Source organism: Anomalospiza imberbis, chromosome 1, assembly GCF_031753505.1.
Source record: "Anomalospiza imberbis isolate Cuckoo-Finch-1a 21T00152 chromosome 1, ASM3175350v1, whole genome shotgun sequence".
Classification (NCBI taxonomy): domain Eukaryota; kingdom Metazoa; phylum Chordata; class Aves; order Passeriformes; family Viduidae; genus Anomalospiza; species Anomalospiza imberbis.
In genome coordinates this window covers 112,587,690-112,612,976 of record NC_089681.1, presented here as the reverse complement: position 1 = coordinate 112,612,976, position 25,287 = coordinate 112,587,690, and the positions used below count along the sequence as shown (strand labels likewise).

General features: G+C 40.7%; 1 protein-coding gene and 1 long non-coding RNA gene across 7 annotated transcripts in view; one reads left to right on the top strand and one right to left on the bottom strand.

Annotated features, from left to right (window-relative positions):
• The window catches only part of SLC4A7 (solute carrier family 4 member 7), a 154,867-nt gene that overhangs the window by 88,682 nt on the left and 40,898 nt on the right, over positions 1–25,287 (bottom strand). Inside the window, exon 1 of one of the 6 annotated variants that reach the window (XM_068206506.1) lies at positions 3,384–3,540. The exons of the other annotated variants lie outside the window; for them this stretch is intronic. Within the exon in view, the coding sequence (XP_068062607.1) occupies positions 3,384–3,431 (48 nt within the window). The 5' untranslated portion in view covers positions 3,432–3,540. Of the gene's footprint in view, positions 1–3,383; positions 3,541–25,287 lie in introns of those variants that run through there. 6 annotated transcript variants of the gene reach the window in all.
• LOC137482503 (uncharacterized) lies at positions 14,496–22,892 on the top strand. The gene is made up of 3 exons (XR_011004109.1): positions 14,496–14,736; positions 14,859–14,954; positions 22,131–22,892. It is a non-coding gene; the product is annotated as an uncharacterized lncRNA (long non-coding RNA).

Here is a 25,287-nt window from a genome sequence, read left to right as displayed (position 1 = left end):
CATAACTTAATTATACTGCATGGTCTACAACCTTGTGAATATTTTCATATACATGAAGTAGTACCAAATACTAACAGAAAAAGTTTCCATCTACTTTAAGAAAACAAAGTATTTTGAAAATATTACCTGCAAAACATCTAGAGACAGAAGTGCACTACACATTCCTTTAAAAGCCACTTACAGCTGTTGCAAAGAAGCCCACCAAACATTACAGTAATGAACACCATAATGGCAAAAGCTAGAAGCTAGAACTAATATCACTCATATGCAGTATCAAGCATTTTTAATACCATAACTGTAACTGTCAAACTCACCACTGTATAGAAAACAAACTACCACATCCCACCCCTATTTTGAAAAGCCCAACAAGAATTACCATAAGTAGCTGTTGAGGGAGGAGGAAAAACGAGACAAGCATACAACTCCTCCTTACACTCACAACCTCCAGCTGTTTTCAAATCAGATATCCTGGGGCTGTTGCTCATCCACTTACTAACCTCAATGTATCTGTCTTCCAACATTTGTCCAAACTCCCTTTAAGTTCGCATTGTATACATTGTATAGCCAATATACCTGTGCATCCCTACTCTGAGTTTGTTTTGAACTGAGCACCTAAGTGTGATTTCACTCTGTGCCTCCTCTTGCATGTTCACCTACTTTCTCCACAGTACTTTTATAGAGCCTTACCATGTCACTGCTCCATCATCTCTACTAGGCTGACAAATCCTAGACTGTTGAATCCTTTATCACTTTTGAACAAAATTCATATCCTCTTGTTATTCAGTGAACATTTTCCAATAATAATGCATATTTTCTAAGATGGAGGCAGAACATCTAAGAGTATGTAAGGTATGAAAGAACCATGGATTTATGCAGTTATGTATCTTTTTCTACTGTATTTTCTAGTCATCCCACATGCTCTGATCATCAGTTGCTCTCTGGTTGTAATAACTATCAGGCATTTGCTTTGCCTCACCCTTCCAGCTTTCAAGTACAGATTGCCACCAACCAGGTTCTTCAAAACACCAAAGTTCTAAACACTCATTCATTCTCTTCTGTAAGACTGGACCTAAATATAAAACAAGCAAGGTTAAAGGATTTTTTTGTATTTTTGAGTAACTAAATGGGAGGGGGCAGCATCTGACTGACAGAAGTGCTCCTCCCTAAGAAAGCCACCAGATCATAACTCATTACATATCTAATACTCTGAACACCAGAGGAAGGAAGAAAATGAATTTTTAAGGACTCCTCTGATTATACTTCTGGACTTTTAAGCCACAGCAATGAAGCCCTCAGATTTGATCTACACTTTTTTACAAAGTCTTTTCATCTTATTGAGATGTTTATTTCTAAAAAGGTTATGCACATGTAAGTAGTTTCAGCAAGCTTTACTAGCAGGAAGGTCGCCTGTACTGTCAAGAAACACAGGATTAGAAAAATTAAGTCAAGCTCTATTGTCAAAAATACTCATCTTTTGGATTAAGTAGCTCTCTTGTATATTACACCTTTGCATATGAAACCCACAACAAAATCAATACTGCTATACTATGTAATTGCCCAAAGATCAGCTGTCCTGCCTTTCTGTAAGCCATTTAATTCATGTGTTTTCCCCAGAAATTCCTTTTTTCCAGCTCTTACAAACCTTCAGCCTTCACTTTTCGAACTGTTTCAACTCAGCTGCAATTACCTCCCAAATACACTTTGGCACCAAGGTCAGGTATTGCTGTTGCAAGGAAAGCAATCTGGACCACTACACTGAGCACCTCTGTTCAAAACAGCTGCATCAAAAATGGCCATGCAATAATACAGCAAGAGTTCATCCCCCAAAATATTAATTTTTGTTACAACAGAACATAAAGGACTGCTGCCAGACCCGACAAATGTGCTCAGGGCACACTGACTTTCATGACATCTGCAATACTCTTTGGTTTGGATTCACCTGAGGGTAACCATTACTATCTTCCACTGCAACCCCACACCTGAAGCTAGAAGTTTTTCAACTCCCTCCACACAGTTCAGCATCTCTTTGCTATATACAGGAAGTATTCTTCTATACATAGGGAGTATTCTCCTGCCAGCTAAGAGACACCTCATACAAAGGGACAAGGTAGTTTTAACATGAATTAAACCTATTAAGCAGTCTGCTCTTACAAAGAATCTACCTTGAAGAAGTTCACATGAATTGGGAGTATACCTTTTCTGCAGCAGCGACAAGATGGAGAAATGGTCTAGAACACACCTGCAAAACCTTTCAATGTGAGCACAAGCATTAACTCCAGAAGCCAACATACAAAGATTGTAACATTTGGAAAATTCATGGCCCTTTGAACCACTAAGTTATCAACGGTCCTGTTATAACAAAGGAAAAACACACTGAACATACTGATGTCACAGGAAGCGAGCACTTCATTAGACTGCCAATTTTATCAAATGTGACTCAAGTCTCTTCTCGAAGACTAACGGAAAGATGATGAAAACTCATGTGTTTTCAGTGCTATTTCTTAGTCCATCACAGCATTCTTTGTGTTACAAACTACACATCCCTCCTCTTCAGGCACTGAAGACAAATCCCTGTGCGACACCTTTTTGGAAAAGGCCCTGAAGGAGTACATCAGAGTAAGAGCTCAGAGGCTCATTAACAAAATCCAGACTTTGAGTCATCTGAAGGGAGGGGAAATTACAATCGTGGAACCACATGTATTTTTCAGCAGCACAGGAAGGCAACACATGCTTCACTGAGCCACCCGGCCCGAGAAGGAAATGAACCCAAGCTCCGTAATTTTACCCATCTCCCCCCCTCACCAACACTTCCACCCCCCAGGACTAGAAACCCTCCGGGGAAGCGTGCCCACCACCCGAGCCGACCCCGCCACCGTGCAACACGAGGACAAGGGGAAGCTCGCCGCTTGCCATGTGTGCGCACTTCTCCCTCGCCCAGGAACTCGTCAGCCAGCGGGGCAGGGAGAAAGGCGAGGCCAGGGGCGGCCGCGCCGCCCACCGCCGCCGGCACAAGCCCTGCGGGGCTCTCACAAAGGAACGGGGGGGTGGACGGGGCAGCCGCGGCCGCCGAGCACACGGAGCCCGCGGCCGAACAAAAGGCTCCGGCCCCGCCGCCACCCCCGGGGATGGGCGGGGGGGGGGGGGGGGACGACACGGCCCCGCGCACGCGGCCGGCACGCGGGGACACCGGGCGAGAGGGGCCGGGACCCCCGGCCGAGGGTCCCGCCGCCAAGGGCTGGGGAGCCACGGCAGGGGGGCAGCCCCGCCGTGTCCCCCGTACCCCGGCAGGAGGGCAGCGGCACGACCCACGAACAGGACGCGGGGCAGCGCTGCCCCGTGGCGGCCCCTTTCTGCGCCCCCCACCGCACCGCGCCCCCCGTTACCGTGGTGAGCAACGGTCTCATCTGCTCGCCCGCCCGCTCCTCTTCCATCGCGGCCCCGCCGAGATCGCCCGGGAGACGGAGCGAAAGAAAAGGGCGCGGAGCGGCAGACGAACGGCGAACTGGAACCGGAGGCGGGCGGCGCCGGTGCCCTCAGGACGGGGCGGCCGCGACTGCTCCGCCGCACCGGGGGCTGAGCCCGGACCGCCTCGGCGGCGCGCCCGCTGCCCCCGCCCCGCGCCGCCGGCAGGGCCAATGGCAGCAGCGCGGCGCGGCCGCGGCCCCGCCCCCGCCCGCCGCCGCCGCCGGGGCTGGAGCAGCGCGGGGCGCGGGGGCGGCGCGCTCGGTCCCACGCGGAGCCGCGTGGCGGGCCCGGCTCCCGCGCCGCCGCTGCTGCCCGGGCCGGGAGCAGCGCCGGTCACAAGGGATCAGATCCCGGCGGGACCGGGAGCACGGGAGGGCAGCGAGCTCCCAGCGCTGCCGGTGACTAAGGCTGCTTGATGCTTGCCTTTCTTGCCCTTTTTTTTTTTTTTTTTTTTTTTTTTTTTTTTTTTTTTTGACACCCTTCGCACTTCCCGGTAACTTCTGCCAGCCTTTTACCACGCAAGCTGAAATTTTCCATGCCAGGTGTCTGCCTCGGGCTATTTTTTTTTTTTTCTTTTGGAAAAAAGAAATGAAAAAAATTCAGTCATTTCCAAAAATAATGTTATTTGCCCTTGCATAAATAGTCCAACAATCTTTTATTCAAAAGGCTGGGGGGCTGGGAGGGAGCAGTATCAAGGTTGTACTTCTGGCTGCCCCTGTAAAGCTTTGCTCCAGTGAAAGTTTTTAGAAACAGCTGTTAGCACTTGTCTAGTAGAGATAACTTTGCCTTGTCTGCCTCTGTAAAAATTACAACCTCCTCAGGCTCATTCAGTTGTGAAACACCTTGTGTTGATGGGGCTGAACATCCACATACAGCAGGTGAACCATCCCTTCATGCTTCCTGTTCTTGACTACATGCTCACGTTGCCCTGGGGCTCCTCCTTACACTTACTCCCACTACACTTTAGGGGGAATTGCATACCGTGGCTCCTTGTTCCACCCTGACACTCTGCCTGGCCTGAGGAGAAAAGTCTTTATTTGCCCACGGCTTCTCGACTGAGCTGTCACTGAAGCTCAAACATTAACACAGGGAGGTGATGGGCACCAGCAGGGCAGAGAGACCACAATGCTCCACAACATGTGCAATACAGCCAGTTCCCTGGATCACTTTTGGGATGCTCTGGGCTTAGCATTTGTTACATACAGTGTGGGAACTCTGGATGGCTGGGAAATGTCAGGAAGAAAATATCAGTGACTTCACTGCAACAGGGCCAGTCCCAGCTTGACTTCAGAAAGAAGCAAAAAGTCTAGAGTCACTTGATGAGAGGCACAGATGTTTCAGGATCAGGCCAGGATCACGGGATGCAGTGTAAAAGTGAAGGCAGGCTGACAGCATGGTTAAGACAAAGTAAAGCAAGGGGATCTCAGCTGGACTGGGTCTCAAACAAGCCCTCTCAAATGGAGACAGAAGAGCTTTTGGTCTTATCAGCCGTTTTAGAAGCAGCAAATGAAAGGAATGTGTGCATCAACAAATACTGGGCTGAACTAAGAACACTATAAAAGGAGGCTCTGCAGAGCCTGTGGACAAAAATATAAACCTGGCTGTGGAGGCAAAGCAGGCCTCTGGCACTGCCTACCAGCAGGAGGCTTAGCACAGCCTCCAACACCGGCTTGCTTTGGAGGCCAGCCACAGGAGAGCGAAAGGCTCCTGACCTTTGCCTGAGCCTGGGGAGGAAGAGCTGATTGGTGACCAGTAACCCTCTCTATGCTTTCCAGGAAAGGTTCTGGCAGAGCCAGATCAGTCTGCAAACAAAATTAGTTCACCCTTTCTCTGAACAGAAGCAAAATGCCCTGGAGGGAATAGCAGGTGCACACACCGTTGGATGGCACTGAGCACAGATGCAATCCTTGCAAACGTAGCCAGAGCTCCTGACCCATACAACCTGGAAGGAGGTTTTAAATTAAAGATTTGGCATGCACCTACACCAGGTCACTAAAACCTGCACTTTGAGAAATGCATCATTAGTGTAAACTACACCTGCCTAACTGTACTGAGGAGATGAAGACAAGCTGTGCAGAACTAATTGAATAGGGAGCAGTCTTAACACATTCTTCCATCAAAGATTATGACCCGGAGTTTTAACGGATAATAAAGCACTGTGCACAACCTCCACAAAAATAATAACCTTGATATTAAGGGCCTTGATACACCTGCAGTAAAACTGTGACCTATTCTGTCCTTTCCTTTTCCAGGAAGAGTACTGGCAGTTTCAGCCCAGTTAAACCACTGAAAATGGTCTTGTACAAAACAGCATGGGTATAAAAGGGATGGACTGTAACTTCAGGTCCCACATAATTAGTGCTAAATATATCTTGGGAGGCAGATTGCAGCAATCCGCCATTGATATTGGGATGAAGATAACCCATCTTCACAAGCACTGAACTTCTCCATTCCCTGGGTATTAAGCCCAGAGAACAGTAATATCTAAAACAGGACTTCTCATAATGTGCAGTGAACTACCCTATTTAGTGAGGTTTCTCAGGGGACAGCAGTTGAAGGGTTAGAGTGAGAAAAATGTTTGGTCCATCAAAAAAGAGCCTACTGACATGAATGCCAGTTAGGTTTGGCATAAAAGGATGTTCCTTTCCCCTTGATCTCTGAGAAGGGATCTCTGACAAGATGCTCTAGCACTTTTTTCACTGCCATCAGAGAATGCCCAATGGACAAATTAAGGTTCAGTAGGCCAGTAGGGCCCAGCATTCATTCTCCTTACTTCCTTTGTCACTCTGTGGATAACAGTATCTCCAGGTGAACACACAATCATTTGCTGAGCTGAAAAACTTGTTTGCTCACTGCATTCCATCTGGTCACCATATGTATAACTACAGCAGAAAAGGCCAAGCTAGCTTCCCCGTGCCATGCTGCCAGAGTGAAAAGAAACTGATGCCACTGTTTACAGCAAGTTGACCAGAACTTCAAAACATTCAAAACTTACCAAACCTCCCAGAAGTCATTATCAAAATAGAAGCAGACCAGCTTTGTGCATATGAATATGAGTGCAACTGTCCCTGACACACCAGGTGACGTATGAAAGGAGATGGGTAGGGCTTGTGTGGCACTGAAGAGGTGGACCATCAGTATCTTTAATAAGATACTGTGCCTGGTCCACTAAGAGCGGCCTGATGGTGCTTTTCCTCCACTCCTCTTCCTCCCTTTCCTTTCCCATCCCCTCCCCAAACACATTCTTGGACATAGATGGAAGCGGCAGAAATTATTGGATAAGCCAGACCTCTGATTAGGAAATTGCCTATCTCCTGTCTCCTTAGGGCAGTGCCATAAGAGTCAGCTTTGCACTTTATTCTCCTGCTGCTTAATTTCTTGTCAACTACTAGGTGCTTAAACGACTCAAAGAAAGGAAGTTCGAGGCTGATAAAAGCACCTTCCACCTAGCCTGACACCAGCATCAGATCCTGCTGCTCTGGCAAGTAGGACCTCTGGCAGGAAGTTACCACAGACTTCACTAACAGGATGGAAAGATGATGACTGGAACAGCCATTACTTCTACCAAAGTAGATTCTTTCTCAAGGCTTTTATCTATTAATCCTGGCTGTTCTTACAGGCTGACACAATATTACAAAAACACTGTCAACTTTAATGGAGCTGAGTACCTGGTTCAGGTAATCACAACAGGAGGTTATTTTAGCAGCAGTAGCACCCCTAAGAATGGCAAAGGAGGAAAATGCCAGGAGTCAGTATTCCATGGTCCTTGTAACCTTTTCTTTCAAGACAAAACAGATTTCCATGGCTAGGACAGAGTTTCATATTGAGGAGCCATCAATATAAAAATAAAAGAAGGAGCTGAGGGGAGAAGAAGATAAGGGACCTGCCTCCTCTTTCTCATTAGAGCATCTGATGCTGGCAGAAGCAAACAAAATTAAAGAAATAGCCTTAGGGGGAGAGGGAAGCAGTATGAAAACAACCAGTTCCTATAGCTACGCTAGGACAAAGAACATTGAAATACGAGGAACAAAAGTCGAACAAAAGTCAAACAAAAGGAGTAAGGGCAAAAAGACACAAATACAATCACATGTACAGAAGGAGACAGGCAAGAGAAACACCTGGGTACGCTGAGAAGACTGGCTTCAAGTAAAGAAGTGGAGTAAGCCCAGGGAGAAAGTAAACTTGATTTCTCAGAGATCAGAAAGGTTAAGTATCAGATGTTAAATGGGGTGTGAGGGAAAGAAGAGGTGAGGAAACAAACACACAAAGTAGAGCTGCAAAAGGAGAAAGAGGCGTTCTGACCTAATGCTCTTAAAGAAAAGGGTCTAGGGAAGGAAGATTCTCTGCTAGGAGGAGTACAGGAGAAAACTGACGGGTCTCAGGACTCCTACCAATGTAATTTCTATATCATATTTTAAAAATGAAACCTTTTCCTATGTGCTCAACTAAATGGTGCATTCTTTATACTCTGAGTACCTGTTTGCCAGGTTCAGACTGAAAAAAAACAAAGACATTTGCAAAGAAAGCCAGATGATGTTGCATTTTGAGGACAAGTGTCATAAAATACTTAGCACATTAAAAAATTACCAGTTCAGGTATCTAAAACTGGATACTGAAGATCAGTTGAAACTTGAAATTGTTTGGCTAGCTATTTGCAAAAAAAGATAAATCCCCCTTCCCATGCTTGTGAAAGCTATCATGAAAGTCAGTGCTTATGAAAGAAACAGATATATAAACTTGATTCTTAGTAAAAAAGCAAAAAACAATAACATCACTCCAGTGCGGTGAATAATAAATAAATACATTCTAAGTCTGCACAATTAAAATAAAACACCTAGAAGCTGTTCATTAAATGCTGTCATATTTTCTGTGATGAAGGCAGTATGAGTGATCTTGTAAAAAAAATAAAACCTAAAAAACCTGAAGCAATTGTGTAAATGAAAACCATCTCATAAGGCACATGAACAACAGGGTCAAATCAAAACTAAGAACAACCTGCACATTCTAGCAGATCCTTAATTAAGATTTACAAATGTTGAGTGCTCATCTCTGCACAGTTTGTGGGTGTAATATAAAATGCAGAATTGTGACTAAATATTTATTGTAAATTCATATGGTCAAGGATCAAAGTTATTATTGTTTCTTTCCAGGAGATTTAGTGTACTATGTGGTTTTTAAATGCTTATGAAGAAATAATCAAAGGCCTGATGAGTTCCTAATCTAAAGCTAAGGAAAGCAGACTTGAGGACAAGTGCAGCATCTTTGAGGTATACCAAAATTACAAAATTCCAAAGTTGAGGAGTAATCAATCTCCTAAAACTATCTCTTTTGTGATTGTGCTCAAAAGAGGTTTCAGTATAAACAAAACGATGATGTCACCATCATTACAGCCTCTAGCTTCAACAAGTACAGGTTCAGATGAGTAAAGTAGATTTGAAAGGCATACAGCAAGTCAAGACAGGCTACTTAATGAATAAAATCACTTCCACTTCATTTTGTCTCCTCAATTCTCCTTTTAAAAGATCAATTGTGCTATTGTTTCTTTTTTAATTTCACACAAAGTGAAAGAATATACATTTAAAATCAGATGTGTGTTTCAGCTGTTACACAGTTTAAAAAGAAATTTTAGTCTAGGGAAATTTATTTCACCTTGTCTTTAAAAAAAAATTATTGAAAAATCTGATGCTTGATAATTTTCTGGTACAGACCTCTGACAGAAGGAAAATATTTATTAACTTCAGTGTATAAAACCTGGCCATTTTAGAAGGCATGGTCAGATAGTATGAAAGGTCTTTATACTACCAAGTGTCTTGACTGTGTGTCCATCTATTGTTATTTATCCCTCCTTTAATCATACATGATACCTAACTTGTCCAACTACACTAACACAAATAACAAATTTGACCATCAACAGTAGCAGTAGCAGACTTCAAAGAAATTTTCAGTTAAATTTCCATACAAGTCACAATTATATGCAACTGATTTTTAACACCAATTTATATTTCTTACCCCATCCAGCTTGTGTGCAATATCTAAAATGTACCCTTGTGTAGAAAAGCAGTGAAATCCATCCTCAGACTTGACCATATGTTTAATGCTCCCTGCATTTCAGTGCTAATTTAGCATTACCATGGCCAGCTTAGTAGAAGGAGACATCTTCCCGACATTTTACCTTCACATGATTTAGCCCTGTGGTAGCCGTGATATTTACTTTTTCCCACAGGACAAATAAAGGAATAGTTGTTTAACATAAAAGACAATATTGGCACAATTTAGGTTGGAAAAGGTTTCTAGATATCAGAAGAATGAAATCTAGGGAACCCTTTCGGGAGGTTTCGGGCAGCCTTGAGAAAGCTATAGCTATTTAGTTTAAGATAGACCTTGAAGTAGTAATTAAGCATTTCAGCATGTAAATTCCTGCAGTAGGAGAAGACTCTTCCAAGAAAAGATTTCCAAGAAGTTCTTTCCAATCATGTGGTGTCACACATTTCATGGCTGCACTTGTTCCTTGTTTTCTATACAGACTCTCAGTGTAATATTTTAACCTCACCTAAGCAGGTCTTCACATCACCAAAACAATCAGTACCCTTTATTATAGCCCTACTTAGCCTAAAGTCATGAGTTTAACCTTTAACCTACTCCTCAGCCAAGGAAGAATATTAAAGATTAGTCAACTTCTGTAAAAATTTTTCACATGCACAGATGTAAATAAACACCAAAGATATTAATATATCCAGGGTTCCAGGTAGCTGAGGTAAATTGTGCAATATGGGACACCCAATCTCTTTTTCCATAAAGCTCTCCAGATGATCATATTCTTCCCACACAATTTCCCTTCCATCACACCAGGGAGTTTAATCATACTTGTTGTGACGAAAAGCCAATTTCTAAATGAGTTTGGACACCCCCTGGACTCAGTTCCAAAATGCCCAATACACCACATGATAATTATCTACATATAAAGTGCCTTCAGAGTTGGCATTTCTGTTTCAAAATGACATACTAAAAGGTCTTCACCCAGAATCTGGTGACTCTACCTTTACAAATAGTTTTAACATCACCTGCATTAACATGATTTTCCTTTTTTTTTCCAATAATCAGTTGGGATAAGAAAAATAAAAAGGCAAAAATAAAGATAGACAATAAATTTCTGCAATAGCTGCCTTTCCAAATGAAGTATGTTTATGACATAAAAGTTTTCAATTTGCTGTTGGCCAAGAACATAGCCAAAAAGCATGCCTAATTTCACATGCTTTTCTTCCATATTTAAGAAGTTTCAACTCTTGAGAAATAAGATACTTAGAGACAGAAAACAGAGGCATAATAAAGTCATAGTGTTATAATATTTAAATAAACTGTTATAATCAATCAAAATACAATATTATTTAATTACAGATTGTAATGTGCTTTATTGAATATTATCAAATTTATTTTAAATCGCCTTTTTTCTCTTACATTGAAGCGTAACCCTATATATTTCTATTTTCTCCGTAAGAGATAGAAAACCTTTACTTTATAAAGGGAATTAAGCAAGAAGGTACCAGTAAAACAGGAAGGTAATTCTTTCACTCCTGGCCTCCTGGGAGAGAACAGATTTGAATATTGTTCCTAACAGAGCATGGTCAGTACAGTGAAAAATGTATTTGTGGATGAAGGACACAACTAATGCAAATGAGGATACACGTCCCACTAGGCACAGCTTTGTGATATTTTGGGGGAGGAAGTGGTGGCCTACTTTGCTTACCCCCTCACTTAAAGAGAAATAGTGCATAGTTCATCATCCTCAGTATGTCTGGTTTTCTGGCACTCTTAGAGGAGCGTGGATATATGGAACATTTATTTATAAGTCAAATGCATGTCCCACATTTAGTTTTGTGGTAATTAAGATGACAGTGCTGCTAATGAGCTGTATGTATTCCCTAATGCAAATCAGATTAGGAATTATGGAGATTATAACCTCCCATGACGGAACTGTTGTCCAAATCCCTTGTGTAAATGTGACTCCTAGAAAGTTCAGATCTCCTATCTGAGACTTCTAGAGAACAATTACCATTACAACATATTACATTAAAGAGTCTCAACTGACAGAAAGAATTATCAATGGCAAATGTAGGTGCATTATTCAGGAAAGTCATTACAGCATAAATTCAGAGATTACTGTCCCTCAGAATATTCTTCTTAGCAAAAACAATTAATCACCAATAGATAACATGAAATAAAATCATACTTTCCAGGTCTTTGGAATTTAATCTATCCTTGTATCTTTTTCTTAATGAAGAGGTATTCACCAGATTGTATTAAGAGGTAGGTTGTCTACAAAAAAACTTAGAAAAAAACAGATCAGAGTTGAAAATTTTCCTGAGCCATTATCGAAGTGCACTCTGATTCTTGTCATTCAGGACTCTTCCACATGTGTGCTTTCAATTCTCATTACTTACTCTACTTCCAGTCTGGAAATTGCCACGGCACAAATCCCACCCATTAGACAATTTTGGGCAAAGAAGCTGTGAGGCTCAGAGCAAGAGGAAAGCAGCCAAAAATGAGAATGGCCAGCTAAGGAAAGCAAGGTACAGCATGACCTGTCTCAATTCCTAAACAGCCTCTACTCCAATCTAGAGGATTTGCTGAGTGAGCTGGCAGTAAGCTTAGAAGTGATGGCCCTAGGCCTTATCACAGTGCAAATGGAAACTGCTACCTGCACTCTCTGCACTGTACCAGTTCGTAGAATATTTATGAAAGTACCAAATTGTAAGTAAATGCTACCCAGAACAATTGTTCTGTCAACAAATGGAACACATGTTTCTGCAGCACTCTGGTAACTGAGTAGGAGTCAGATTACATCCCATCAGCCAGCTGGGAAGCTTAGTTTTCCCTTGTGATTGTGAACCACCAAGTTGTTTTTGGCAAGATACAAGTAGCTGTGGCCGTGAGAGACATCTAGTCACTGAATTTCCAATTATGGAGAAGTTGCACTTAAGAGTTTAAGATCTGAAATACGTACTTCACCTTAATTCCACAGCTATTGCAAAACAATTTGCTTATGAAGTTGCAGGCCAATCTGGGCAAAATAAGCCATGAAGTTCAGGAAAAGTTTGCTAATGCACTTTTATTTGTCTAGAAAAGTGCCTAAAATGTCTAAATTGTCTGAAATGCCAACAACTAGGGCATATGGATTTCCAGTTTTAGTAAAATGCAATTATCTTATCTCAAAATTGGCTTTTTTCAACTGATTGGTATTACTGGGAGATGAGTGAGAAAGCAAGTTGGAGTCTTCTGATACCAAAATTTAGACAGAGAAGAGCTTCTTGGATATTCTGCCTTTGAATTTGCAACATTAAAATTTTCCTGTTTTCCTGTCTTCAAAAATCATCTGGCTATACTGACACATTCAACTTCCACTCAGGTGCCTTCAAAAATCCTTTGTACTATGAGTTCATTTCTTGAGTATTTCGTATTACAAAAAGGGTTTTCTGTACAGGTGTACAAGTAGATGGGATAGGCACTACTTTCTTTGTGCTGCTAAAGTGCTCCTTATATTCTTCACAATGCCAGTTTAGTATGGTGTTTTTTAAAGGTGCAACATAGTTGGACAATCTCAAATTCCTAGCTGATAACAGAAAAGTCAAATTTCCTGATAGGAAAAACTTTTCTTTTTGTGATCATAAAGGTCACCTAGCGTAGCAGAAAGTTTCATATACAATATTTGCTCAGAAATTCACACAAAGAACTTTAGAAAAATCAGGTATTAGATCATATATGAAATATATTAAAGAGGAAGCAATATCTAAATAAATTAATTTTAAATAAATAACAAGGAAAGAGAAAACTTGTGGAAACAGAATATGGAAGTCAATTTTGGGGAAAAAATTTTACAAGACACAATTATTTGCATTTTTTAAACTAGGCTACTTAATATGAAATGCTTTATGTCTCTAAACAGATATCTTTATTACTGACTAGACTGCCAACATGTGCGAAATGGGTTACAGGAGATGCTCCAAAATTTGAGAAAATCTAGGTTCTTTACTTAGTGTGTTTGTAACAATTCAAGTTTCAAATAGCCAAACCTGGAACAAAATCCCAAGAAAATAGGCATGAATCTTGAACCTAACTCATAATGCTCATTTCAAGTCAGCTCCCAGTTACAAAACTCTTGCTTACTTTGGTGACTTGCTAAAGTATTCTCAGTCTAAACTAAAAGCAAAACTCTTATCTCTGTGTTTCTTCTTCAGGTGTGGTATCACAGAATCATAGAACAGTTTGGGTTGGTGGGAACCTTTAAAGGTCATTTCCTCCACGCCCTGCAATGGGCAGTGACATCAGCCCATGGGATAGCTCAGAGTCCTGTCCAATTCTATGACTGTGATTCTTCAAAGTGACATGAGTATTAATTCCATGTCAGGAATATCGACTGAAAGCAGTGGCTCTGAGTCACATCAGCAGATTCACTAGTGCTTTGTAGAGAGTTGCACAGAATTTCTATTCATCTCAAATTCTGATACAGATTTTCAGATTCATTCTTCTTAAAAAACAAAAACCAAAAAACATAATATTCACTATCTTGATTTAAGGATTTTATCAATGTATGTAAGAGGATTTTTGCAAACAAATATTATCACCATCTCCAGGACAATGAAAGTTCCTATGGTACCAAAGGAAGAATGCTGCCACAAGTACAAAATATCATAGGACAAGAGCAGTATTACATAAAACAACCTAGACTAAGTGGATTTTTAGGATGCTGACTTTGATGATGCCTGTGAGTGATCTAAAGGCATGTTTACACTTAAAATTAATATATACCCACTGTCAAGATCCCATTTACAGCACACAGCTCTCCTGAAGCCTATCTGTTTTATTTCAGCTTAGCATTTTTTCCTTCCATATCTGTAGTTCTAATACTCCAAAAATATTTTATTATAAAGACCTGTACTAACTGTATCTAGCAGAAAATCATCTTGGCCTGGATGTAGAAGTGGTAGAAAAAGCCAAATACAGTCTCTGTTTTTTCATTCTTTCCTGAACAAGACATACTCTGAGCAAGACTCTTCCTTACTAAAGATTTGTAGCTTGTGTAAATCATATTGGCTACCCTGGCTTGACTGCATCTATGTCAAGCAGTCCAAGTACAGCCTAAGCAATAACAGTACATCATCTCAGAAGAGTGAAGGGAGAGATGGAAGCAAAGAAGCTGACCAGGCATGAGACTATTCTAAACTGAGAACCAAGTTGGCACATTAGCATGGAACTCTGCTGGGGCTGATCCCTCTGGTGAGAAAGCGTCCATAGAGATGTACCCCCAGATAGCTGCTGGCATTTTATGACTCTCCTCTGCCTTTTATGGGAGCTGTCATTTATAGCCAAGAGATGGCTCTTGTTTTATTCCTTCCCAGTTTCTGGATCTAAACCAGTACTAGAAGTCTGTTCAACAAACCCACATGAGACTTTCCAGTCTAAAGCTGCCACCACCAGACTGCTGAAGTTTGAAGGTAACATGCACTGTGGTTTGGCTTTCCACATTATCTTCCCATCAGCATTTGTCTTAAGCTTTTATTTATATTGTTCTGTCACAAGTAAAAACATACAGAGACAACTCTTTTATCTTCAGCTCTGTGATGTGTTTTGGAGTGATTTTGGCAGTGTCGTTTATAATCAGACCTGCTTAAGCTGTGAGTAAAACATTCATTTACACCAGCAGATACAGAAATCATGTTTACATATTCAGTTCTGACTTAGTACAACCAATAATTGTAACATGCTTTTTGATCTCTAATTGCAAGGTACAATAAGAACATACAGTCTTGCAATCATTATTAATTTTTTTCTGTTTAATAAAAAATTACTATGACAGCTACAGAGAAATATATCCCAGAATTTTAGCATACCAAACTTGTCTATAAAAAAAGTTTCCAGGATTTGGTTTCTCAAATAAAAGGCACATTATAATGACAAGGTTAGGGCCACAAATTTGATCTCTATTCTCAGATCACCCAAGATGTTTAAGTGTTAATGTTGTATTGCATTTCAGTAAGAAATTTGCTCTCCACCTTCTTCTCCATTACAATTCCATTTGAAAGAAAAACAAAACACTACTGAAAATAGTTGTTAATTCAACATTAACATAAGTTCAGCAAAGCTCTGCACAAATCTTCCAGTAAAGAATATGGCTTTCTTTGTTTAAGCTTCTAAATTACATTATATAAAAGCCTATTAGAATTTATATCACCCACCCAAAACCCTGTATAAACCCTAAGCTCTGCAAAGTGTAATATAAGCTAAAGATAGAAGATTGTAAAGGGAAATAAAATGCCAAACATAAGCTTCACAATTTGCCAAGAAAACTGCAGATAAAAATAAAGCTTGGAGTTTAATTCTTGGCTGCAGGAAAGCTTACTTTGCTGAGGACTAGAGTTTAGAATAATTCCCCAAAGAACTCTGGCACTAGGAGACTGCAAGGACTTATGTTATTTAGAAAACAGTTTCCTCTGCAGTCAGAGTGATTAGCTTTCAAGAGCATATCTGGCTTTCCTTCTTCTTAGTTTTTAGTTAATATTAAATCCTTTTGACACTAGTATTTTTGAAGATGACCCAGAGTGGGGAAAAATGGTTCCATTAAAGTAAGACAGTTTTGCAACAGAGATGATAAATTCCATTATGTCTCAGAGCAGAAGCAACAGTAATCAGATATTTTTGGCTACTTTATTTTCTCTCTGGCTACAGAGAAAAGAATTTTCCCCTGTGAGTGGCTACGTACCAAACAACTCAAGAACATCACTGTTCTCTGTTCAAATCTAGTCCCTGAGAGCAAGACTATATTAGCTCTTTGCAGTGCTCATGGCAGTGAACAAAAATCAACTCCTAACTTGTGAGACTGCTTCCCTTGTGCCTATTATTTCTGACTCAGAGTCAGAAGGCTGGTGTGTGATCCCAAAGCTATGTGGTTTGATCTGCACCTAGGCTGCTGCAGTCTTGCTCTCCTCTGCATGTTACCATTTACCTCTCCTCTGTTAGCACTGCTGCTTCTGCAGTTGTTTGGTGAGGTGAGCTGAAAACCAATCCTAAAAAAAAAAAAGATTCATTTTTGTCTGGCTCAGCCCTCAAAGGAGAGAGGACCATGGCAACCCCCAGTAGCTCAGCTACAATTGCTGCAACACTGAACCTTTCTTCCCATCTCCAGCTTGCCCATCACATCAGATTCTTCTGTCTCCTCCACTAGATTTTCTAACTGGAGCCCTGTGCTTTCCTCTTGCAGATTAGATTCTCAGTTAGCTGAAGCTCTTCATAAGCATCCCCTGAGCTACCTTATTCTTCCACTTCCAATCCCCTGCACTGAACATCAGTGAAAATGCTGACATGCAGTGACAACTTGTTATAAACAGAGATCAAAAATATCCCCCTTGTTTACTTACCCTGCCTATTCGCAAGACTTGTTTATGTGACAGTCTTTGAAGTACTGGCTATGTCTGTGCTATATACTGCTCAAATACAGAACAAAAATTTCAACTGGAGACACAAGGCAATAAAAGTTCCATGTCCTCGATCCTAGAGCAGTTGCTCAAGGAACATGTGATGTGTGTATCAGTACCAGTACTTCTAGTGCTGCCATTGCCTTTACTATTATCGATACACAGAAAAAAAAAGAAATTAAATTAGATTTTTAAAAAGAGGTGTGAGGTAAGGAGCACTTGTGTCACTTGGGCTGCACATTACTAAATAAGCTGCCCATTATGCATGCTCACTGTGCCTGCACCTGTGAGGCTCAGCAGAAATAAACAGGGTTCTGTGAAAAGCCCCCTCCAGTTGCAGCTGCCTTCGGGAGCAGCAGAACGGCCCAAACCAGCAGGACTTACTATAAAAGAGAGGAAGAATTGTGCTTAACCCATCATACTGACTAAACCTTACAGGCAGCAGCTCTTCCACTATGTCCTCAGACCTGTGTGAACCCTGAGCACATTTTCAGCCCTGTTGCAGCAAAGTTATTTGGCTTTGGTGAAAGAGCCCTGAATGTCACCTGTACACTGCTGACACAGGTTGCCTCACTGCTTTGCATGCTTTTTGGAATGTTGAGATTCCTCACAAACACCAAGCTTGCGGGATGAAAATGTCACTCAGCGCTACTAGCATGTTTTTTTCAGGCAAGAAGGTAGGGACAAATCAAAGGTCATTCCTTCTATCCTTGCTACAGTCCTCAAGCAAGCAACAGTTTAAATCTAAGGCACCTCAAAGTACCTTTATTAACGGGCCCAAATGTGATTCCTGGCAACAAAGTCCAGACTGTATTACTGAAATAAGATGACAGAAACTAAGTACTCCTTGGACATACTTTGCCACTAGATTGCCAGAACAGGTTCTATATGACTGGTCCTAATAAGAGCAATCCTCCAGCAACTACCCCACAGTGTCTTTGTTCTTCAAGCTGCTCTCCTCCAGAATAGACAGGTTCTTGTAAACCTGGCAATGATGCCACTCCACTGTTGTCACTCATGTTGTCACTTGTAACTCCTAAGACCCACAAGGAGAACAGCTGCCAGTGCCCACTGAGAATGGATTTGATGTATTAGACCTGACAGCAGATATACACTGAGAAGGGGTTATATGGACTTCATTTACAATAGGAATAGCTCTGTCCTTAGTCATGTTAAACCAACTTTGAAAGAGAAACAGTAAGAGCAAGGGGAGGCAGTTCAAATTACTCTGGCACACATTTTTCTCACTCAGGAAGTCTGTAACCTACATTCCCCCTCCTTTGCAATGTGTGAGATATATGCAGGTAATTACAGAATAAAAAATTTGACTTTTTGAGGCTGACATATTCCAGGGATGTGTCCTAAGGAAGCAGACTGAAGGAAAGGACTGAGAATTTCCACTGAGGAGCACACCAGGAGGCTAGGAGAGCACTGAAAGGGTCCTGATGGTCCTGACTCTGGAAAGTAGCACATGACAGCCCATTGGCCCTCTGTGTAATGCAGCTGTGTGCATCCCCACTGCACTAGAGAGAGCAGGTTAAACTGACACTCTTTGCCTCATGGCTGTGGCAAGCAGAGGCCATGTGTGTGGCCAGGTCCCGCAGTGCAGCTGACAGGCTCATACTGAAACAGCTTTGCAACTGCCCACACCCAAATATGTTTGTCAGTCAAGGAATTTTGACAAGATACCCACAGGATGGCATTCACACACCTTGCAAACGAAAAGATGAGATTTTCCATGGACACAGAGCACAGCAAAGATCCTACAGAACAGGACTTTGGATGCTAGTAGCATGCTGTTCACAGTGACCTGTGCATTTATTGTCTGTAGCCACTCATAATGATGGCATATTATTATCCTGAGCACAAATGTAACAGCCAAGCAGCCAAAGGCCATTATCCACTCTAGCTTTTAGTGTCAGACCTGGCTTTAGTCACATTGGCCAAGACTAGTGACAGGAATAAAGAAATTGAACAGTTGGCCTGAGTTCAGCTATATGGAATTAGCATAAGCACTATAGCCTCTCTCTTCTTCTGCTAGCAGAGATTGATCTGCATCAAGTGTTCTATATTGTAGCAAAGGACATGGCTTCGTGCTGGCAGCCTGAGCCTGTGTCACACAAACCACTGCGGCTAGGATGAAATCAACCTTCTGGATATTGACTACTGTGCCAATAATGTTTGCTTCTTATGTTATCTTACTGAAACCACTTTGCAGAAACAGAAGTCATTTAATAACTCGTTATCCAAGCTTCAAGCTGGGTTTTATCTTTCTGCTCTTCTTGCAAAGGATATTGTTTGTGAAAAATAATCTGACTGACCGTGGACTTCTTTCTGTTTGTTCCTATGCCCATGAACGCGCTTATAATTTCTTTTCCTACATGTAGTCAGACAGGTTTAACTATTTTCTGACTTGGCCAGTAGATATGTTTGTACATGGATATGCATCCTATCTGATGGTTAAATATCAGTTTCATTGTTTTTAATGCAATGTATGATTTACATAGCATCTTCACACACTAAGTGCTACACATGTTGGATATGCTAGGCATCTATTTTGGATCTCATAAGTGCAAGTGACTACAACAGTCTTTATAAGCTCAACACTCTTGAAGAACCACTATTAGATAACACATTATGCTATTGTAATGAAGGAGAAAGAGAGCAGACTTGGACCTCAAGAAATCTATTTTTTCCTAGAAATGTGTATTTGGCAACATGGTAATGCTCTTTTCATGTGAAGGTGACTAAAGATTCACAATAAAAAATGAATAAAATCTATTAAACAGAGAAAGGGGGAGGGGCTGCAAGGCAGAAAAGAGACTGATGGCCTTCCATAAAAGTGTTTCGATTCTTGCTTTGATTTCCTTTAGCTTTGTGTTTTGCTGTTGCCTAAGGAAAACTCTCTGATCGAACACATAACATCTAATGTCAGGCAGAGTAAATCTAATTCTGTTCTTTGGAATACTGTTAGTTTACCAAAATGATGCATCAAATCCCTAACTAGTTCAAAGGCTGTATGCACAAGTTATTATTTCCCTAGAGATAGGACAATCCAAATAAAACATTGTTTCTGCTCCTTGGACCAGAAACAGAAAAGGCTAGTTTTGCAGTAACAGGCACTCCTAACATTAGGCCTATTTTGTCTGACAGAAATGACTTGAAAGATTATCAGCTTTATGCCTCTATTGAGGACTGTAAAAAGATCACAGAATTTCACCCAGGTACCAATGAAGGAAATTATTTTTTTGATATACAAGTGAATTTCCTGTATCTCTAAGTTTTCTGAGTTCCACTAAGAGGAAATTTGATTTCTATTCAGTGTTGCCATAGAAAATTCCATTCATGAGAACTGGATTGACAGTCTCTGTATCTCATACTATCCAAAAAGAATCTCCCATACACATATTAGCTCATTTACTGTTATGAATGGTAACTGCTTACAGCAGCACAAACAGCTCTGGGGACCATTTGATGTAAATTCTGCAATCGCTTAATTCATGCAGCTCCAATGACTTCAGTGCAAATATGTTAGATTTAAATAAGCACAAATAAGCAAAATTAGAACTTGGAACCACACTACGCAAAGTTTTCTCACAGTCAGTCCTACTTGCCGAAAGAATTATTTGGTGTTTCCTTTTAAACATATTTGATAAGCCTTAAAAAACCCCTTCTTTCCTACAACACACACACAGGTACTGTCACAATGTTACAACCCACTTAAAGTGTCTTTAAGAAGGAATAAAAGATGCAATTCATATTAAAATTGTAGCACAGAGTGTCATTTCTGGCATAAACAGAACTACCTCAGATGGGTTTAACTTAAACTGTATCTCTCTGCAGACAGCTGCATTCACAGCAGACATGGCAGATTTATCATACTTTCACTGTGTCATGTATTTATGATCCCACTGGAAAATAAAACTAAAGAAAAAGAAAAAAAAAAGTGCTGAGTCCAGTTACACCTTTAAAATGAGAGCAGGTACAAACACGCTCTGCTTAGAGCTGCGCCAAGAACAGCTCATTCAAATACATGCAAAAAACACATCCACTCCTAGTGAACTTTCACCAGCATGCCTACCAGCCACCAGAGCAGCACAGAAAATCACTTAACAGTACTTGTCAGTAGTATTTTACCCCTGTCTATTTTCAGGTGCATAATTCCTAATCTGAGGAATTTGGGCAGTTGTGTATCTTTGAGAATCCAAATCTAAACTTTAAGAAATTCAACCTGAATCATTAAACGCGTATTTGAAAAAACCTATCCTGTTGGGAACACATCCTTACCCAAATCCCTACACCATATTTGGAGTATTCACTTTGCTCTCTGCAGTCCACATCCCACAATTCCCTGAAGCAAATAACTAAAATGCTTACACTTCCAAAAAGCTGGCACTTCTGACTGCCCATGGTAATTCATACCTGACGTGGCTCCTTACTGGACAGCAGGTAAACTGGTGAGAAATGTCTGTGACTGAGGAGTCACAGTCTTTCCTCTGAGGAGGAAACGTATTGCCCATTACAATCTATCCTCCTCTCAAGTGTCACCAAGCACTGGAACAGGCTGCCTGGGGTGGTGGTTGAGTCACCATCCCTGCAGGGACTTAGAACATGTGTAGATGTGGTGCTAAGGGACACAGTGGTCTTAGCTGTTAGGTTTATGGTTGGACTCAGTGATCATAAGGGTCTTTTCCAAACTAAATGATTCTTAGATTGTTTGATAGAATGTTTGATTGATTCTTAGATGCATAGCTGCATCTAAAGAACTTCTAAAGTAAGAGAGATGAGAAGAATTATCAGACTTACTATAGTTCATCAAGGCAGCATCTTGCACACTGAGGACTGTGTATCAGTTGCTACCGATGGAATTTATATCTTTTATTCCTTCTGTGTTAGATAAAGTCAATTTGAAAGCTTCACGGATTAGTGCAACATACAAGATCTACCACAGGGAGAAGACAGAGATTATTTCTCTACAAAGTCACAAATGCTGATTTCAGAGAATACTCTAAATCAGGCAGACCGTCACTGCTCACCAGAAAATGTCTTTAACAGTTTTATGGTGTAAATGTCACTATTCTTTGATACATTTGGATCTAAAATTTTAAAAGGTAAGAAATACCTATCATACATAGGTTACGTATTTTGCATCAGTCCATTATCTAGCATGTACATTTCTTTTTCTGTGATTGTTTTCAGGTTCCTCACTTCTGTCTGCTGGAGCCAAACACAAGGAGATGAGATATGTCACAAACAAAAGCACTCAAGTTGTGAGCTCAGGCCTCAGGAAACAAGTTCAGACACTATGAAGTTCAAGTGGCAATTTTCTTGCCTGAAAGAGACTTGTTAGTGGAGGAGTAAGACTCAAACCAGTTAGTGACGAAGAATGTGGGCATCACCTTTCACAACACTCACATGCGTAAGATTAGCTTACTCCCCTTAGCTCCTTCCCTTAGCTCCTTCCTTGAAGTAGGATCAAAGTGCCCCAACACATTTCAGCAGGAGTCCTAAAAATATACTGATCTGACAAATAGCAATTCTGATGTTTTGTTTGTTTGTTGGTTGCTGTTTGGGGGCTTCCCCCCAGGTTTAAAGTAGATTTTTGTAAGATGTCTGTTTCCTCATGTACAAATACATGATCCAGCCTCATTATGTGTATTCCTGAAACTCAAGATGACCATACAAGTCTTAACCACCTAACTAGGAGATCCCCTAGACATGAAAGCCTTGCTCAGAGACACAGCAGGCTGCTGGCTTTCAGGAAGCCCTTGTTGTTTTCATTGCCTGAAGGGCTCTGCTTTGGGCCCCATTTAAAGGAAATCACAGAACACAGGACCAGAAGAAACCTCATATAGAAGTCTCTCTCCCAGCCCTGAGACTGAATCAGCAGTACCTCTATGATTCTCAACACAGTGACAGTGCAGTTTTTCCCCCTAAAGGCTGCAGAAAGGATAACTACCTCAACTATTAAATGAAGCCTTATCTGCATCCAGTCTAAACATCACTTGCTGCAACTCAAGTACCATGCAATGATAACACAGGGCATCATTCATTCCTTTCCATTTTGTGGTTATCTTGTCTATATTTGATGTCTTTTTTATCTTTCTTCTGACTGCTCTTTCCTAGACTAGGGACTGACATTTTTTCTGTCTTGTCTTGTAGATCTTAACTGTTTGCTGGAGATACGAGCAGGAGGACAGCACTGCATTTGACTGATTGCCATAGTGACAACTTATTTGTATGCCTGAAGATCTTTATCTTTTAAAAATCCAGGATTTCAAAAGTCATTATGACATATACAAATAGACATTTTGTCTCTTCACTGGTAAATGCAATAATTTAATTTACCACTGAATTGTATTATTTTGCTCTGCCATGAAAATAAATGATTTGTAAGTGCACAGAACTTTTATTTAATTCGGCAGCTCATCTGACTTCAGCAAACCACTGGGCACCATAAGTTTTTTCTATAATACATGAGAAGAATATGCTACTCTTCTAGTCAGTTACCCTTTCACCTGCTGACAACAACCATAGTCGAGATAATTTGACTAGTAGCAAAATTAAGAAATAGATTATTTCCCCTCCCTTTTCACAAACACGTTATTCAATTTTTCCAGTATCTGGTCCTTATCAGTTTTTTTTTTTTATTAGATAGTTTACCTATATGTGTTCTCCATACCAACAACTGATAAATGACTACAGTGAAAATGGAAAACCACATCTGTTCAGGAAGTGTGCACAGACAAGAAAATTACTTCAATCATTATCTCTGTGTCTCCAGAAGCCAGAAAGTAATTTCTGGCTTTTCAACAGGAAAAATGAAGGTGTATCTGTTTTGCAAAGTACTTACCTGTAATGTTTAGACTTTGGTATCCTTTTGTAAAAAGTTAAATGTGGCATACTTCAGGTGTCCATAGTTAAAAATCACCACTACAGTGTAGCCTGCATGGAAAATTAATAACAAAATAAATCAGAACAAATTACACACTGACAGTATAAAGCAATGCTGGAACAAAGCAAGTGGAAAAAAAGCTCCATAAAGCTCTTTGTTTAGCAGATGAATCAGTTTCATCATCCTTGGTAACAAGATCAAGCACTGTAATTAACTGTTAGAAAGCTAGTAGTGTAATTCATCCAAGTTAACTGAAACCAGGGTGTGATGTCTGAGTATGTTTTTGTGGAAGGCTGTTAGCTTTCCAAGCCCTCTTCACAAGAACAGAAAACAGGATAAATATTCTTTTTAGTGAGTTAGATACATTTTAGTCCTGCCGTGACCAAAAGTCTTAGAAACAAAGAACAAAAGCAAGAGAAAAACACCACGCTCAAGTACTATCTTAACAAAGAGAAAAAATAAAGAATGAGGCTTCATATAACTAAGCAGTTTCTGTAACTAACTAAAGTGTTCAAGGGGAAGCGGTCTCGAGTTGGAGACCTAATCTGTCAAAACTCTCTCTAAATTATTCCCATTCAGATAAGAACATTCATAAGAACAGCTATAGCACTGATCTTTATGCTTCTCTCCACAGAAAGCAGAGGACAGAGGATGAAACATAATTTTATACACTGTCATGTAGCATTCCCTTTTATGTTTGTCTCTTTCTATTTCCACTCTGAGTGACAGTCAGTATTATTTCAACAAAAATATATTAAAATTTCAGCATAGCCAGAGTTTAACTGCTTTCAAAATACCTGAGCTGGTCAGAGCTAACTCTTACATCACATGAAGCACAGATGTGGCCACTCTGTCGCTTGTGAACAGGCTCCAGCATCTCAAACCCACTACAGACGTAAGTGACCCAGCCTTCTCTATGGAGGGTTGGATCCAAGCTACACTGAAGTCTTCAGTTTTTTCCAAAAAAAAAAAAAAACCAACAAAAAACTCTCTTAAGACACCACTGCATTCAGAGACATTGATGTTTAACCATGCACTACTACAGACTCTGTAATCTTCCATTCTATGGTCTTCGGGGCTGTAGGAAGTTCCACTGTCAGAATAACCTTGGTAAAACCCTTCCTTCAGAATCCCCAACCTTTGAATTCTTCCAGTGTCACTTTTCTATCCAGTATTCTGCTCTGGCTTCTAAGTTCTCCAAAATTTCTTGGCTTCTCTATTAGTTCACTATGTTGACTTACTACCTATACTCGACAACAACATAAACTCTTCACAGTGACACTATAGGCCACTAATCTGTTTAGCAGACACTTTTAATCATTTGGGATTAGACAGAATGTAACTAACAAAGCAAGGAAGGAAAGAGAACAAATTCAGGGTTTGACTTGAGCCTGCTGAAGTTTGACCCAAAATATTTTTAGGAACTGCCTGAAGCTAATTCAGAACCATTAGCAATTATCG